This window comes from Myotis myotis, unplaced genomic scaffold (genome assembly GCF_014108235.1).
Source record: "Myotis myotis isolate mMyoMyo1 unplaced genomic scaffold, mMyoMyo1.p scaffold_m19_p_13, whole genome shotgun sequence".
Classification (NCBI taxonomy): domain Eukaryota; kingdom Metazoa; phylum Chordata; class Mammalia; order Chiroptera; family Vespertilionidae; genus Myotis; species Myotis myotis.
Window position 1 is genome coordinate 44,044,466 of NW_023416317.1, and position 17,812 is coordinate 44,062,277.

Here is a 17,812-nt window from a genome sequence, read left to right on the forward strand (position 1 = left end):
GTCAGATGGGTCTCAGTTAAACTTCTTGGCAAGTGTTTCACCTCTCTAAGCCTCAGCACCCTCCCTGATATGAAAAGCCATAATGAAGTTTTCTAATTTAGACATTTAACAGGTATTTATGGAGCACTTCTTAAAAAATATTTTTAATGAGAAGAGATAAACCAAAGAATTTATATACTTATATACATAGCCCATGGACTCGGGCAATAGAGTAATGAAGACCTGGGGGGTGGTTAGGTGCTGGGAGGAGGAGGGAAAGGGGAGAAAATGGGAGATATCTATAATACTATCAACAATAAAAAATACATTTATAAAATATGTTTTATTGATTTTAAAGAGAGAGAAAGGGAGAGGGAGAGATTGATAGAAACATTGGTAAGAGAGACACATCATCAATCAGCTGCCTCCTGCATGCCCCCTGCTGGGGATTGAGCCACAACCCGGGAATCCAATCCATGACCTCCTGGTGCATAGGTCCACGCTCAACCACTGACCTATACCAGCCAGGCCAGAGCACATTTAATTGCCAAACGTTGTATAGATTACATAAGATCATGCCTTAGTATTGCCTCTGGTTGAGGACTCAGCACAGAGACATCCACATAAGCAATACTCTCTCAGAAATGATGTGTTTGTGATGTCTTGTAGATCTGGTCATGGTGGTCATGGTAACAGTTGGCAAATTCTGGTAAAACAAATTGAGCTTTTCCATTTTCCTTTTTGTTTTTATTTATTTTCCTGAATATGCACAAGTTTGTGAAAAGTATATGATCCCCCTTTACTTCTTTTTCCAGAATGGAGTCTACTGAAAAATGTGAAGTGGTAATTCAACATTTTAATGGAAAATATCTGAAAACACCGCCTGGCATCCCAGGTAAGACCCACATACCATTAAGTAATGATTCAGTAGTGTCTGGGCTTCTTGTTGGGATTAGAAGGAGTACATGCTAAGGCCTTTAGTGGGTCACTGGGATAGAAAAGGATCCATTCATAAATGTGTAATTTTTAATACCATGTAGCAACTCATCTTTCTTAAAACTGCCACACACTTTTTGGTGATTCTTCAATGGCCTTCCTTTTGAATCTCTGCTGCTCATCCCCTAACGTGAATTAGAAGAAAAATATAGCAAAAAGTAGTTAAAGATGCACTCAAAGTGAAGGAAGTTTATATCTCCTGTCATTCAGATGGGTGCATTATCTTGATTTCTTTTTATAAATATCTGAATAGTGATATGCACAGTAGAGGCCACAGGTTGATGCCAGTGTCCAAACATATCTTGCCTGTCCATGACAAGAAGAGTACAGAAAGTGAGCATAAGCATTTAGAAGCTTTCATAGCAAATGGACATTGTCATACCATCTGGGTGCATAAGTTCATATTTTACAAAAATACCAGTTACTGACATACTGAAAAATTTCTTAAAATTGTCTATTCATCAGAGAGAGATTGAGGAGCACCAACCTAGACTGTCCCAGGGCACTTCTCATTTCCCAAAGCAAAATTCTTAAGTCCATATATAGTAAGATGATATAACTTTATGCTATTAAGAATTACATTTAAAAAAAGAATTACACTCAACATACAAAAGTTGAACCTATCACATGTCAGAGCTTAAGCAGAAATGCCTGCCTTAATTTGATATTAACCTGGTAGTAGCATATATGGAGGTATTTAATATTAGATAAGTACATTTAAAAATATATCTCACTCCCATATGAAAACATTAAAACTTGACAGAGATGTTAAAAACTACAATGAATGAATAAAGAAATATCTGACTAATGCATGTTGGTTTATTTGTTGCTCTTTTGTTTTTCGTGGTTCTCCAGAATAATGTAACTTCTTCGGCCTTACAATATTTTTCCTTTTGGTCTTTTAAAAAATGTATTTATTGTTGAAAGTATTACAGATGTCCCCTTTTTGATCTTTGTAAACTGGATTTCTATAGTCTTTTTAATGTGTCTATTACTTCAAATCCATGGTTAGAGAGTTCGGGGATTGAACATTTTATTTATTTATTTATTTATTATAAATATATTTTATTGATTTTTTACAGAGCGGAAGGGAGAGGGATACAGAGTTAGAAACATTGATGAGAGAGAAACATCGATCAGCTGCTTCTTGAACACCCCCTACTGGGGCTGTGCCCACAACCAAGGTACATGCCCTTGACATGAATCGAACCTGGGACCCTGCAGTCTGCGTGCCGACGCTCTATCCACTGAGCCAAACCGGTTAGGGCAGGGAATTGAACATTTTAATTCCTTAAAATATGTTGAGGTTTATACAAGAGGAAGTTTGAACAAAAAGAAATATTTTTTGTGACGGGGTCAGGGTTCTTTGTGAATTGGTTGGTTTGGGGAGGATGTCAGGAAAGGAGAAGAGCCCTTCAGACTGACACTTGGATGATCTGCAAAATCCAAAGTGGCATCTCTGGTTAATCGGAGAATCAACACACAGTGTAGCCTGTGCCTCAGTCTGGTTCGCTCCCATGCATAATGTTCCCTTGAGAACTGACTGCATTTGGAACCTATCTGAGACATATGGTGTTGTTCAGAAAAGAGTTAGCAATTTACATCTCAGCATGTAAGCTGCCCTTGCATTTTAGGAGACATACTTTTTATTTATCTTTTATTTTAGCATAAAAAAGCACTTTAAGACACTATGCTCAGACCCATCATTGAAGAAAGGAGTTGTACTGTTAGAGGATTTTTGCTGTGTTTATCCCTTTTCATCCAAAAGAGGCCTATCCATATAGAAGGTGTGAATTATATGGCTATCTAAAAAATTAAGAATGAACAAAGTATATAGAAAGTATTCTTGACTTAAGTTTTAATACAGGTGTCAGGTTTTTTTTTTAAGGTTTCTTCCTTTTCAGAAAAAGACACTGAAATACTTATTGACTTGATTGATTTGGAACTGTTTGATTTGCATTCCCCATAAAATGTAAAGCTGACTAACACAACTGAATGCTAAAGACAAAGAGAGTCACTAAAAATCCCCAAATGTCGGGGCATTCTTCCTGAATATGCAGGCTCTGATATCAGCCTATCTAATATCATAGCTACACCCAATGGAAACATTGTGAATAGCAAGAAGTTAGTTATGAGTTTCTCTCCACTTTTATCTCATGGGAACATGAGAGGCGAAATAATTGTTCTCAGTTATAAAACTCTTAGAGATATAACTTTATGCTTCTGATATTTGCACTCAACCTTAATAGGATGAAATGTACAATATTGATCATAATTGGTATTTGAATTTGCTTATTCATGCAAATTGGAGTTCAGAGTTCAATAAAGGCTAACAGAAGGTATTTAATCTTTGATATTTCAATTTGGTGTTAATAAAACAGGACATCATGCAAGATGTGTGTATTTTGGAAGACACAGTAGTAAAATGCCCTCATTGGGCACATTTAGTAAGTCAGACAGGTATAACTAAATTTAGGTGTGTGCGGTTTGCCTTTATTTGTCCTCATTGCTTATTTGTTGTAGAAGGTTGAAATCTTATATACAGTAACTCCCAACTTAATCCAGTTATCTATTCCATGTTGAAAATTGAGTGGGATGTCACTGAGAGCTCTGATATCAGATTGGAGGCCATAGCTTTGATCTTTTCAGAAGGAGTGGCTGATTTCCTAACTTTTTCAATACGCTTGTGGCTTCTGGGAGTCCTAATTAAAACCAACTACAATTGATCCGACCTACCTGCAACTAAAATACAATTCAAAAAGTTATTTTAAAAACCCAGGCTTCCACATTCTCATGATTTGACATCTTTAAATTCAGAAGTTTGTGGCTTTATAGAACTCGCATTGATGGTTTCAATATAATGCTTTAAGGCTGTGTGATTGAGGGACCCACAGTGATACAACAATGACCTGAGGTTCTCAGGCCCTGTAAAAGCTGTTGAAAAGATTTCATGTTAAGTCAGTTATCTTCTCATACTAGAGCCCTGCTTTTAACCTTCCTTTAAACAAGTAGAGAACAATGGGGCCAAATTCGCATTATTTACTTCTCCATTCAGGAATGACTTGGGAACATGTGCACATGTCATTGAGCAAACATATTGCCATTTTGGCTCCTGTCACTTTGACAATGATTCCTCTTAAAGGAGATGCAAAGTTAGTTTTTTCCTCTCAGAAGATTATCTAGTTTCCCAATCCTCTACTGTGTCATTTCTGTGAAAGAACCAGGAAAAAATAACTTCAACCCAAAATTTTGACATTGCTCTGATTTTCAAATTATAAAAACATCATAGTTAAGGATATTTGCAAGGACATGTAACCGGGACTGCATTTATATTGCTGTCTCCATTTTGATTTGCATTATTCTAGGAACAATTTATTCATTAGACAGATTTCATGATGATATTGAGTTTTCCTTGCTGACAGATTATGTGAGCTGGAAGCAACCTGTGTAGATGCTTCTTTTGACTTTTTTTCTCTTTCTCTGGGATCCTTTTGTTTGTTCGTAAAAGATCTAATTTTAATGAGTGCATCATGGATCATTAATGCCTATTAGAGCGTCTCAGAACTAGCTCTGTTCATTTTGATTTATAATGTTATCCCAAGATTTTGGTTATTTCAATCAATGAAGCTAAATATACCTGCCAAAAATAAAATTATTTGAATTCATATATATATATATATATATATATATATATATATATATGTATATATTCAGGAAATTAACAAAGATCAGGTGGCTATGTTGCTACTAGCAGATGGGAAGAAGACGCCGAAGATGAGTACTAAGCAGTGTCAATCGTTGTAGCCATCCTCGGAAAGAGACCATCCAGCATGTTCTCCTTTCCCTAGAGGGAAACGAAAACATAGTGTTCCATAAATGTTGCATGTCCCACATATCGATCTTGATGTTTTCTGGACAAAATGAAGGACCATTAGTCGCTTGCCTGCCTAACCCCAGACATTTCTTTGTCCTGTAATGAATTGCTCGGCAATGCTGTGCAGCCCCAAAGCGCTCCATTTTCAGACCAAAAGCAAAGGGTAAGTTCCCAGACACTTCAGGGATCTGTAGGGCATGAACTTGAAAGGCTCACTTTCAAAGAGCCCCCAGAGCAGAGTGATGCACCATGTGGAAAAGGCTTCCGCATGTTAGGGCATGTATTGATGAAGAGAACGTGCAGGCTAGTTTGTAGAGAAATAAGTCACGTTTTCCTCTCAAACTAGACTTTTGCCTGTAAGCACATGTTCCTATTAGGGAGCAGTCTTTCTAGAAGAAAATGGTATAACTCTCTGTTAGTATAATGTTCTTATCCTTCGGGTAATTACTTCTAATCCCAAATGAACTCCAAGAAGTAGGGAAGAGTGAGAGAAAGATCAACACATTCAGAAATCTTTTCAATTTTAACCAATCCTGTGATCAACAGAAATTGGACAGATAATTAAGTGACACAGGAATCATATTTTTCTAATTAGTATAAAACCGTGTGCCTTCTTGATACTTTGATATAATTTTGCTATTGTGTGTTTATGTAAATAAGAAATGTATATGATTGTGGATATGTAGTATATGTCATGAGCGCAAGAGAAGAAAAATATTTAAAATATGATAATTTTTTAAGGAAAATGAACAAAGAAAATGTTTGTTAAATTTAAATTGTCCCCCAGAGTAAAATGTCAATAATGTACTTATATAAAATTTATGTTTAGAGACATGGTTCAAAATTCTGAGTATTTGAGCAATAGATATATACATTTTTATCAGTGGAAAATGTTGCAGACCCTCACAACCAGAGTATTCCTCTGTGGTATCAGTCTGTTAAGTCCACAAATGTAACTATAGCTGAGAGCTGAGTAAGAGGCAGCAAACAGAAAAATATTATGGTACAGGTTAGCAAAAATATTTCTTTATTGTTCTACTGAGAAGCACTGTCTAATGCTGGCTTTCCCATCTTTGTGAAACTAAAACATAATTTACATAATAAACTTTGCAAATACTACAGTCCCTAACTGGGTATTAGTTCAGATTTCTCGTTAAGAGGACATTTGCGACAATGAGCAGCTACTTTTCCTAAAGCCTCTCCTCTATAATGTCAGTGATGCTTTCTAGATTACTCATTGCACCAAACACATAGTTGACTCATGAAGCACTGTTGGAATACTATCAATGAACTTTACAAGCAGCCTGATAATTCTATGGCCAATAGTGTTAGAATCTATGGGAATTCTATGAACATGGACTTGGCCAGTCACTTCTAAACCTTCTGATGGAGACACACACCTGCTATTGTAAAGGTAAACACATTATGAGTTAGGAACTGATTAAATAAGGGGGAAGGGAGGGAGAGATTATTACATTTCTAAATGAGAAGGAAAATCCAGAAACAGAAGGTCTAGGGAATCAGTTTCCGATTAGAAATGATTGAACCAGGTTTTGTAATGGGTGCTCCCTGTCCTCTTCCCACCTGTGATTGCAGCTGCAGAGGAGATGGGCAGTCTCCAATACCCTGGAAGGGTCCCATCGCAAGCATCCATGATTCTCTCCACTTTTCTACCTCTAGCTAAAAGCTTGTTCAACCTGACATAGGATTTTTGCAAACTCTGGTGGAGTTATCCATTCCCTGAAACAACCCCCAATCAATGGACATGGGAGTCACTGTGTAAGATTGGGCCTCTTGTCCTTTGGAGGGACAACTGTGAGTTACAATCAACAGGGTTCTTTAGGGGGTCACCCATAGTCCTAACAGGTTCAATGAGGCGCCTTTTTATTGGCTTTTCTTTCTCCCCTCAACCCCTTTCTTTTACTTTTCTATCATATCTGCTTCCTGACATCAGCTCCCAATTAAACTACTTTGTCCCAGGCTCTGATTTGGGGAAACTGACATTGAGATATTCCAGGAATGGTGGTGGGGAACATTTTGACTTAAAACTTCTGACCATAGAGGAAGGTAGACCCAGCTAAAGCAGTGAAATGAATTTCATGGACCAAATATATTATTTTCATGATTTTTTTTTTACAGCAGCAATCATGAAAACACATATCGGGGGTGATAAAGGCAATTATTAGTGGTAGTAGGCAGATAGTGGGCAGGGCTTAAATTTAGCAAGAGAAGTATGGGAGAAGATAAGGACCAGCGACATATGGCTGACATCAGGATAACAGCCCATAAAGTGGTGGAGGGTAGATGAAAATGGGGGTGAATTTAGGGACTAGGAAATAGTTGTAATGCCAGCAAATGAAGGTGAAGTGTGGGCACAGAAAATTAAGGTCCCAGAGAAAGGAATTTGTGATGTTTTGGTTTTAGATCCACGTGGAGTGGTGGACATTGATAATGAACCTCAGGGTGAGACTGCCTGTACTTGGCTGAAGTGAAATAGAGAGGATCTTTAGTTGACAAATTGGAGGCTTCTGATTAGAATGTTGAAAGGTTTTCCAACACTACTGTAGATTTCCTTCCTTAATCTCACACTTCCCTTGTTTTTGTCTGAAGTTCTAATCTTCGTAGAAACGGGTTAGGAAGTGTGCACAGTGCTGAGGTAATTTTTTTATGTATTTGATTCAGAGTAATCAAAACCAGGTTTCCTTCCTCCCTCCCTCCCTCCCTCCCTCCCCCTCCCTCCCCTCCCCTCCCCTCCCCTCCCCTCCCCTCCCTTTCATCACTTTAAGGGCTGTTGCTTAGCCCAGTGTAGTTTCTCAATAAATATTCTTTGGAGTTGATGCACAATGCCATGAGTTGAATAACCTTTATACTCCTATTTGCTTTTTAATGAAATTCCTGAGGATATGTGGGGGATACACAGCTCCTGCTAAACAAGCATCAACAAACTTGGTGGCTGTTGAGTGTTTCCTTCCCACGTCCCGCGTGGGTCAGGGTTCAGGAACTGGAAGCAGAGCTGCACACAAATGAAAATGAAAAGACAAGAGATAATTTGGGAATATTGGGGGGCCAGGCGGGCAAGTCCAACTCAAGGGGAAGGACTTCCTCCCATGCTCAGGCCTCACCAAGCTTTTATTGATTCTGGGATGCACCCATACCATAGCCCTTAGGCAGGCGACCCCTGGCAACAGGCCTACTAGCCCATCAGCAAGGATTTACATAATAATAAATGGGGGAGTAGTTTCAGCTACCACTGTCTGGACAAACAGAGGTGGCGCCTAGCTCCGACCTTTGCTAGAGCTTCAAAGGCACCCAGCCTTTGGGGGGGGGGGGGGGGGGGTCTCTGTCTACGCTTATCAGATAGTGAAGACAATAAACAGTTTTCCACAGTGGCAAACCTTAAGTGAAATCTCTTTTAATTTTGAAAACAAAAACAAAACACCACACGCCCTCATTTGTATATCTAAATATACAGAAAGAGAAGGAACTAAATACTCCCAAGAAAAAGAGACTTAATTTGATGGAGAAAGGTTCTAGTTACTTTTTTAAATGACTCATTTCTTCAAGACTGCTTTTCAGGGGGCTGTGCTGGTGGTCTAATTGTTATTTCTTAAAATAACTCATTCCCGGCACAATGATAAATTCTGCTTTCTTGACATGTCAGATGATTTTCCCTCATTTATATTGAAATAATGTCTAGTCCTTTACTTTTTGTCACTGGATCTAGGTAAACACTTTCTCCTTTTTCCCCTCTTCACATAAAAAATGTGAATATCTTGAGAATAAGCAGAAAAGAGAGTCTCTTGGTCTATGCATTTGTCCTGTTTGGAATAACTTGGGAGTTGATTCTCTCTACCTAGGGGAAGTACTACATTGGCTTATTAGTCCCATTATATATAATAGATATGTAGCTATAGATATAGGTAGCTATAGATATAGATAGTTATAGATATAGATAGTTATAGATATATATTATTTCTATTATATGTATATATATATATATAAAAGTTCCTATTTATATAATAAAATCTATAATGTTTAATTAACATAATATGGTCAGTTTGCTTTGCTAACTATATAGTTTCTGTAATTATGTATAAGCTTCAATGAGTAATAGAATTTTTCTGGAGTCTCTTCTTTTTTATAGTCATAATTTCATGAAATAGAGAAGAGGGACAAGGCGGTTTTCTATACATCTCCAGAATTATCAGCCATCTTCAGCTATTATTTCTAACATAGCAACTACCTTCAGGTCTTCAAAAATTCCTGCATTAAAGATTTCACAGTGAAAACTTAGAAAATAAATGATTAAACCTTACTTGTATTTCTAAGACAATGTTGGGCTTTGCCTTCTGTCAGCATCACTAATGAATAGTTAAACCATTTAGTGCCTGTCCCGAATAAGTCCTATTAGCAAGAACAGAGGGTTGAGTGGCTTAAGACCAATTAAGATACAAGCCATGGAAACCAAGCTCTGAATAATTAAGTGCTTAGTGAATTTCCAAATCTAGAAACTCATTTATAAGGATTGATTTAAAACATTCTAGCCAATTTTGGGATGAATGTGTAGTATCCTGAATGAAACACTTGCCACTCTCTCCATGTAATTGTCCAGAAGCCTGCATGCACACAACTCATTATTTATTACCTAATTTTTTTTCAGAGTGAAACATCTGAAAAATTTAAGAAAATGCTTTAATAGAAATAATAATTATACTGTTCATTAGGCAAGCTCTGAACCAGCCATCACTTGTTTATCTTACAACTACTTCCTCTGATTTCTTCTTTTTTAAAAAAAAAAAAAAATACTTATTGTTGAAAGTATTACATATGCCCTCCTTTCCTCCCCCGTTGACCCCCTCCAGCCCACCCCTAACCCTTCACCACCCTATTATCTGCGTCATGGTTTATGCATATATGCATATAAGTTTTTTGGTTGATTACCTCCTGCCCACCCATCCTCCTCAGCCTTCCCTTCGAGATTCCGCACTCTTTTCCATGCTTCCATGTATCTAAATCCACTCTGTTCATCAATTTATTTTGTTAATACCTTCTAATACTTTCTCTCAAAGAAATCCTGCTTTAATATCAATGCAACATTTTAATGCTGATTTTCCTGATTTTTAACTCCTCTGCCCTTAACCCTCATTATATTACATTAAATTATTTTCTCCTTTATTGGGTATCCATTTGTGATAGGTAGTTTCGTATGGCAGTTGCTGTATACTTTCCTTATCCCACTGGACCACAGAATTATGCCTTTTTAAAAATTTTTGTCTCATATCTCCTTCAATGCCGAGCAATTGAACATAGGAGTTACTTAATATGCACAGACTGAAATGATTTACAAATAGTTAAGCTTAATTATTGTAGTATGATTATCAACACTGTCTTAATTCTCTCTTAATAATGCATTTGATTAGTAAATGCTTATAAAGTGAATGCTGATACCATGGACTATGGTGATTCCATATAGAGATACTTTGCAAAATATGTTCCTCTTTTGTGATTTTAAAATATTTCAATCTCAAAAGCTTTCTTTGGGATGAAGACAATGATCAAAAGCACAAGAATCCTTTTCTTTCACACAAAGGTTAAATCATCTTTCCATTTCACATTCTTTCTACTGTCTCTAGATTTAAAAAAAAAAAAAGAAGTAATGGCCTATAGAAATTAAAAGGAACAAAAGAAATATAAAATAAATGTGTTGGAACAGCAAACATCCTGTTAGTTGTTACAATTAATTCTAACTAGCAATTAGACATAACTTTTTTTCCTAATTAAAATATTTGAGAACACACTTCTAGTATTCACAAAGGTTTCTCTTTCCTAATCCTTCTGCAGGTGTGTCCTTTCAATTCATGGGCTGGAGTGCCCCAGGCCATCAGCAGAATGGATTCATTAATCTTTTTTGTTTTGTTTTGCTAATCCTTACTGGAGGATATTTTTCCATTAATTCTTAGAGAGAGTGGAAGGGAAGGGGACAGAGAGAAACATTAATGTGAGAGAGACTTGTACCCCTACCAGGGCTAAGGATTGGAATAGAACTCGGGACCCTTCAGTTTTCGGGCAACGCTCTATACACTGAGCCAAACTGGCTAGAGCTGGATTCATTAATCTTTACATTGATTTGAACTGTTGTTAGAATAAGTATTTATACTTCCTTTCCCTGATGGCTTAATGAAGTCCTATATCAATAACACGGAGAGATTCTCCCCTTGACCTTTGTCACCTGTTCACTCCAAAATTTTTCATCAAGCTGTTTAATTACATTGTTAATCTCTTGCTGCCTTAGTCCAGTTTGGCACAGAAATGCATTCGTCCTGGATTTAGTAGAATTATTTTACACTCTTTCGGCTTCTGTGGAGAAGACAATTTCTGTCTTTGGGTGACCTGTTTTAACTTCAGGATTTAGGCATTTCTAGTTTCTGCATATTTTTCTTTTATTTTGTCTGATTATAGAGAATTTCTCTTACTACTCTTCATATGTGATCACTTCAGTTTTAGTTTTGACACCAGTATCTCCTAAAAGATGGAGGGCGCATTGGCTGATGCTACAGTGGTAAGCATTTTGCAGTATATATATATGTATCAAATCAACACATTGTACACCTTAAACTTAACATTATATGCCAATTATATCGCAGTATAAAGCTGGGGAGGTACAGTTTGAGCCAGGAAATCACTCTGTTCCCCTGTCCCCATATCCTATCAATGCACACCTTTTTCGTGGGGTGAGTGAGAGGTTTACTCTATGCCTAACATTGTGCTTACGGATTATATATTTATGGATTATTCTATTACATTCTCAATGGGCACTGTTCCATTTTACAGATGAGGAGGCTGAGACTTGACAGAATTTATGTAATCACTCAGACTCAAGCATAGTTAGTGACAGATTAATCCCAGAATTTAGTTCTGCCACTTACTAGCTGTGAGACCTTTGGCAAATGACTTAACCTCTCTGTGCCTCAATTTCCTTGTTGGCAAAATGAAGATAATCATAGTTCCTTTCTATGCTGGCATTGTGAGGGTGGCTGTGAATTAAATTAGTTATATAATAATGTAAATATAATATTTTTATGTGAGGATGCTCTTGATAAATACTAAGTGCTATTTAGGTGTAAACAGCACTTAGTTACGTTAAGTCATATATCTTTTTATGGATGAAGAGGAAAAATACCATAGGAGAAAAAAACAGTGAGAAATTTAGTCACACTTCCCAAACTTGGAGGGCGAAGTTTCTTTCTTACTTGATAAATAGAATGAATATGAATATTCTGTATTGCGTTGAATGTTTTATTCCTTTAGTCCATTCAAAGTTTTCCTTCTTGGGATTCAATTGTTTCCTTCAACACTCATCCTAGTTTTCAGAAGAGTGAAAATATTTGGCCATTACGTGCAGCAAGCCATGCACTTGGTTTTTCTACTAGTGTTTAATAAATGGTTCTTTTGTTACAAAGGAAAGGTAGCCTCTTTATAGAAACTTCCTTTAGAAAAACAGTCTTTCTTCAAAAACTGAGCTGAAGAATGACTTTCTTTTCTATTCTGAATTGTATGTTAAGATTGAGAACTGGGTAGAGAAGAGAAGGCACATTTAAAAAGCTTCAATTAGAAGAGTTACAGACTGTTTTTTTGTTTGTTTCTTTGTGTTCTCCTCGATCGCTATGGTATCATTTCATTGGGTGGACCAAAAGGTCATAGAAACGAAGTGGCACCTGATAATGCTTTTTATTCCTGGCGGTCCTGAGATACTGGCGAGAAATGTCTTGCTATCTGTGATGTTTTTAGGCTGAAATGTACCGCTTAGAAATATAATTACCACAGGTACCCAATTCAAAGAACTGAACAGAGTTCCTTCTGTGGTTGTAAAGGGGCTGCAAATCTCAGAGCCATAAAAGAAAGCAATTGTCTACTGGGGTGAATACAATTCCAGCAATCCTAGATTAAGAACGCCCCAAAAATCAAATCTTAATAACAAGGTAGAAAATCCATAGAGTTCAATGATTGAAGCACAAAGCATTGTATACTTTAAAATCTAAATTATCTTATGGTAAATCAATGGCCTTTATACTAGTAGACATTTTAATTTTCTCTGGATTTATTCATAAAACACATGGTTATAATTTGATTGTAAAGTAGACATAGGAATACGTTTTCAAAGTGAGGGATAACCATATAGCAGAAGAAGTATAATGGAGAGGCCAGATAATGGTAGTAAAAGAGGGATGATCAACTCCATTTAGAGGGATCAAGTATTATTCTAAAGGAGGACCCCTTTTTACTGCTATTCTTGATATTCATGAGATACAATAATAGTGATAAATAGTTATCAGGTAATTAGCATTTTCAACTATACACTTAATTCATGTTTGCCTTGCAAGTATATAAAGGACATATTTTCCCATTGATTTTAGAGAGTGAAATAGAGAGGGAAAGATAGACAGAAACATCGATGTGAGAGAAACACATATATTGGTTGCCTCCCGCACGCGCCTTGACTAGGGCCCAGGCCGGGAAGGAGTCTGCAACCGAGGTACATGCCCTTGACTGCAATGGAACCTGGGACCCTTCTGACACTCTATCCAGTGAGCCAAACCAGCTAAGGCTACAATACAGCTTTGTAAAATAATATATTCTGAGAAGAAACATTCAGAGTTAGAGCTCTTAGGTTTAAGAAATCTCTAAAACAGTTTGATTACAAATCTGTTTTCCAGTACAATGTTGTTCCATGACGCCCTCATTTCTTTTTGTTTTTGTCACTGATTACAAAGTTGTAAAAATCAAATGTGAAGTGACATCAGCTGAGCTTCTGAATGATTAATGTGATAAAAATATCCTGAAATATATACGTATATTCTAAAGTTAAGGATGAAAGATCCTTGCCACAGAGAACAGCTTGCTGCTTTTGGAACCTCCTTGATACCAAAACAATTCCAACCAAGAAGCTTTCCTTTAAATGGGTGAGAGCCCATTTGTACTGGTTAGAACCAGGTGGAAATGGCCAGGAGGAGTCCCTGGAATCGAACAGAAATAGATAGAGCTGGGTGGTCAGGTTGGGTTGGATTTTAAACTCCATGGGTTATGTGCTATCCAGTTAGATTTTTAAACAAATGAATTTGATCTGTCTGTTTTAATGAAATGCTTTCTATATTGAGGATATTATGCATTTTTCTATCATATTTCTCTGTTTTTCAGTTTTCTGTTGAAATTTACTTCCGTATTTAACTGTACCAGACCACTGTACCGATTTTTCGGTAATTTCCGAATCTGCCGCTATACCGCTGTACCTAACTTTCGGTATTTTGCCTAGACCTATTTTCTACAATGTCTCCAAGTTCCATCTTATTCTAACCACTTGTTTGCATGTAACTAACATTTTTCTATATCATGTTGGTTTTTTCTCTTTAATGCTCAGGAGCCCAGGTATAGGGGACAGTTAGGTTCAGGGCCTCAGGTCTGGTAGGGTTAAATAGTAATTTAATTACTATATGAAATAAAGTAATGTTTTCCATTGTACATTTTACAAAATCACATAAAATCTAAGAGATTTATTAGCATTCCCTTCTGCATCTTTTACTTTACGTTTAGCTCTTTAATATATTTGGTATCATCAAATAAGTATCTAAATTGATTATTTAACAAGGTATCTCAGCAGCACTCAGAAATTAATCCATTCCTTTCATACTGTTTGATATCACCGTTTCCATTACTAATTTAATTACCCATGATAGGCATGCTTGCTTTGCTTAAGAGTCATACTGGTACGTTTATCTAATCATTAAAATGCGTGTTATCTCACAGAGCTCGTCCCTGCTGTAGATTTCACTTTCAAATTTTTATTTTCAATGTTTAGATATTCCGACTTCTTCCATTTTCCAGATCTGTCACACATTCTCCAAAATGTAAATGGCATATTATTAGGGTGCTATGTCAAGATATAGAATAGTTACTAAAAACTCCCTCATGCTGCCCCTTTGTTGTCAAACCTTCCCTCCCACTCTTACTCATCAAAAACCATAATTGTGTTTTCCATCCGTACAGTTTTGCCTTTTGTAGAATATTATCCAAATGGAACCACACACAGTGTGGTGTCTTCTGAATCTTCCTTCCTTCACTTAACGTAAGGCATTTAAAATGCATGCACGTTGTTGAATGTATCTTTAGTCCATCCATTTTATTTCTGAGTAGTATTTCATTGAATTGGTCTACCTCATTTTGCTTAGTCTCCAGTTGGAAGGCATTTTGGTTCTTATTCATTTTCAGAAAGTGGATATGATAAAATACCCATTTTTTTATGCCAAATCGGTTGTCTTTTTTTTGTGTGTGTGTGCTATTAATTGGGAGTGGATCCTGAATTTTATCTAAAAACTGAGGTAATCATTATCTAATCCTTGACTTGTTGTCTCTTATGAAACTAAATTTTAAACTATAAAGCCATTTATTGGGAAATTTAAAACTTAATTATGATGGATTCTTCTAATGTATTTTCATTTACTTTATGTTTTGAGTTGATAATATGTGTAGATAGTTGCAAAATTGAAAAGCTTCACAGTGATAGTAATTTCTCTCTCTTTTCTGTGGTATAGCCACCTTAGTTTCCTTCCTGGAAGGATTAGTAGGAACTTGGCTCGCATTTCCAGAGGCTGTTTCTGAATTCCAAGCACATGTTTATGTTTTTATTCCAATGGTGGCAAATATATACTCTTTTCAACCTTGATTTTTTAACTTAATAATGTACCTTGAAGATTATTCTTAACAGTATAAGGAAAGCCTTATCTCATTACTTTGGGTGCTTGTATAGTATTCCACTGTGTAGAAGAGCAGTACTTTTTATACAAGTTTTAAAAGTTTCTTACTTATGGGTCTCTGAGTTGTTTCCAATCCTTTTCTATTACAAATAGCACAAAAATGATTAGCAAGAAAAAAATAACCATTTTTTTTTTTACATACATATGTATGGGAACCCTGCATATATGAGAGAGTCAGAGATCCCACATTCAGAGACAGAAAGGGAACATGGGTATATAAGACATCCTGAGCTAGGGATGAGATAGGGGGCCTTGAGGCTTCAAATGGCCATTGCAGGATGACAAGAAGAGCAAACCTTTAGTAAACAGAAGTTTGCCCTGTTCTATAGAGTGCTCAAAAGAAGACATCTCTTATGGGCAAAGCCTCTAATTCAAATTCTTCTAGGTAGTCAAGGTGGGAGGAGGCAGAAATTTCTCTAAAGCCTGCAGCTGCAATTGCCTTTAGCTCAAAACAATCTGCCAACCACAGAGGCATATCTTGGGGTGACTCATTCTGTGACCCCATACTTTATACCCCTTAATTTTGTGAAGTGTCTTTTGTAAAATAGGATAGGCCATTATGAGGACTCCATGACACAATTTAACTTGATGTGGATGGAAAGTATTGATGTATTTTGTGGATTTCAGCCCTATGACTTTTCCAAGAGCATGATTCAACCTATACTCCTTGTATAGTTACTAGAAAATCCTGCCTTGCTGATTTTCCATGGAATATCAAAACTCTCAGATATATGCCATTGAAAATGAACCTACACAGATTCCCCAAAATGACCCAAGAGGTACTCCCTCCTCCTTTCCTTTCTGAGGTATTTACCAAGTGTTTCACAGGAAGTGATTAAGCATTCAGGAGAATTACTTAATTTTCAAAAGGACTGCTTTTTTATGTCTTGCTTTTTGAGTCAGAGGGATTTTGAAGTTTGAAATACTAAGATACTATGTAGTCTCAGTGGTAAAATATTTATACTTTGATATTGAGTGAAATTTCCCAAATTGCATGATCTTTGAATATAAATGGTATTCACATTTACTTTTCAAAGCTTTTAATTCTTTGTGGACAAAGTCCCTAGACTCTGTACTCCACAGACCTGTTTCTGTTTGTTTAGCTTGGGCTCCTCCCTGCCCTGAGTCTCAGCGTTGGGTGGAGACAGGCAAGGAAAGATGAATGAGTCCTCCCACCCCAGCCCTTGGTAGAATGTGCACCTATTCCTCCGTACTTATTCCAACGTGCTTGTAAAATTGTGCAAGGAATCCTGCTTTTAAAGCCACTTTAATATTTTTGTTTGTTTTTTAAAAGCCTCTCAGACATAAGTGGGGTGAATAGGTGAATAACATTGATTTCTTTCAAAGAAGGGTGTTATGTAAATGCCGCCTAGTAAAATTGCATTTCCATTTCCTGCATTGATCTCATCTTAAAGCCTTGAAGTCGATCCTGTTTTTTATGTGCTGCTGTTTTAACAGAAATTCCATGTTGCAAAATGAAAGTGACTGACCAGAGTTGTTGAAATGATGTTTAAAAGCCTCTTATGTATCATCTTTGGAGTTTCAGGATGTCATTTAAAAATATATGTATAGCAAAGGAACAAATGGCGATGCACTTTAGCTGACATCATTATTCAAATAGATTCTCAGTGCTTTGTGTGTTTTTTCTTTTTCTCCTAGAAAATCCATTTTTGGGAGATGGCTTTTGAACTAGCCCAGTCTATAAGGAATAGATTTTACTGTTTATCATTAAGAGCAGAGGGTTTACTTACCTTAGAGATGGTGCAATTGAACCCATCATTAAGTGGCTAGAACTCTCCTCTAGTCCAAACTCCATCTGCTCAGCTAGGAGAACCAGGATACATAGAACCTGCTCCTCTCCTAGGACATCCTGGGGGGTCCACTAAAAGCTTCTTTATGCATAGCCCAGGTGAGATTTCCATTAACAGAGCAGTGAACAGGTATGTCAATGCATTTAGCATTTCTATCACACCATCTTGGGCACATAAGTAGGAAACTTGAATTGGCACTAGCATGTAAGTTATTCCTGCCTTTAATCATTACCAATTTATTGTTCCCTAAAATGACCAGATTTTACTTTTTAATTAAAGATAATGATACACCTTAATCTCCAAACTTGTTTTAAATCCTATTGTAGTTCATGAAATTTAAACAG

The 17,812-nt window shown here is 36.6% G+C and overlaps 1 protein-coding gene across 11 annotated transcripts in view; it reads left to right on the plus strand.

The window, feature by feature from the left end:
- The window catches only part of RBMS3 (RNA binding motif single stranded interacting protein 3), a 623,837-nt gene that overhangs the window by 399,503 nt on the left and 206,522 nt on the right, over positions 1-17,812 (plus strand). For all 11 annotated transcript variants that reach the window (XM_036332820.1, XM_036332827.1, XM_036332828.1 and 8 more), the window contains exon 6: positions 795-874. In XM_036332820.1, the coding sequence (XP_036188713.1) occupies positions 795-874 (80 nt within the window). The remainder of the gene's footprint in view (positions 1-794; positions 875-17,812) is intronic.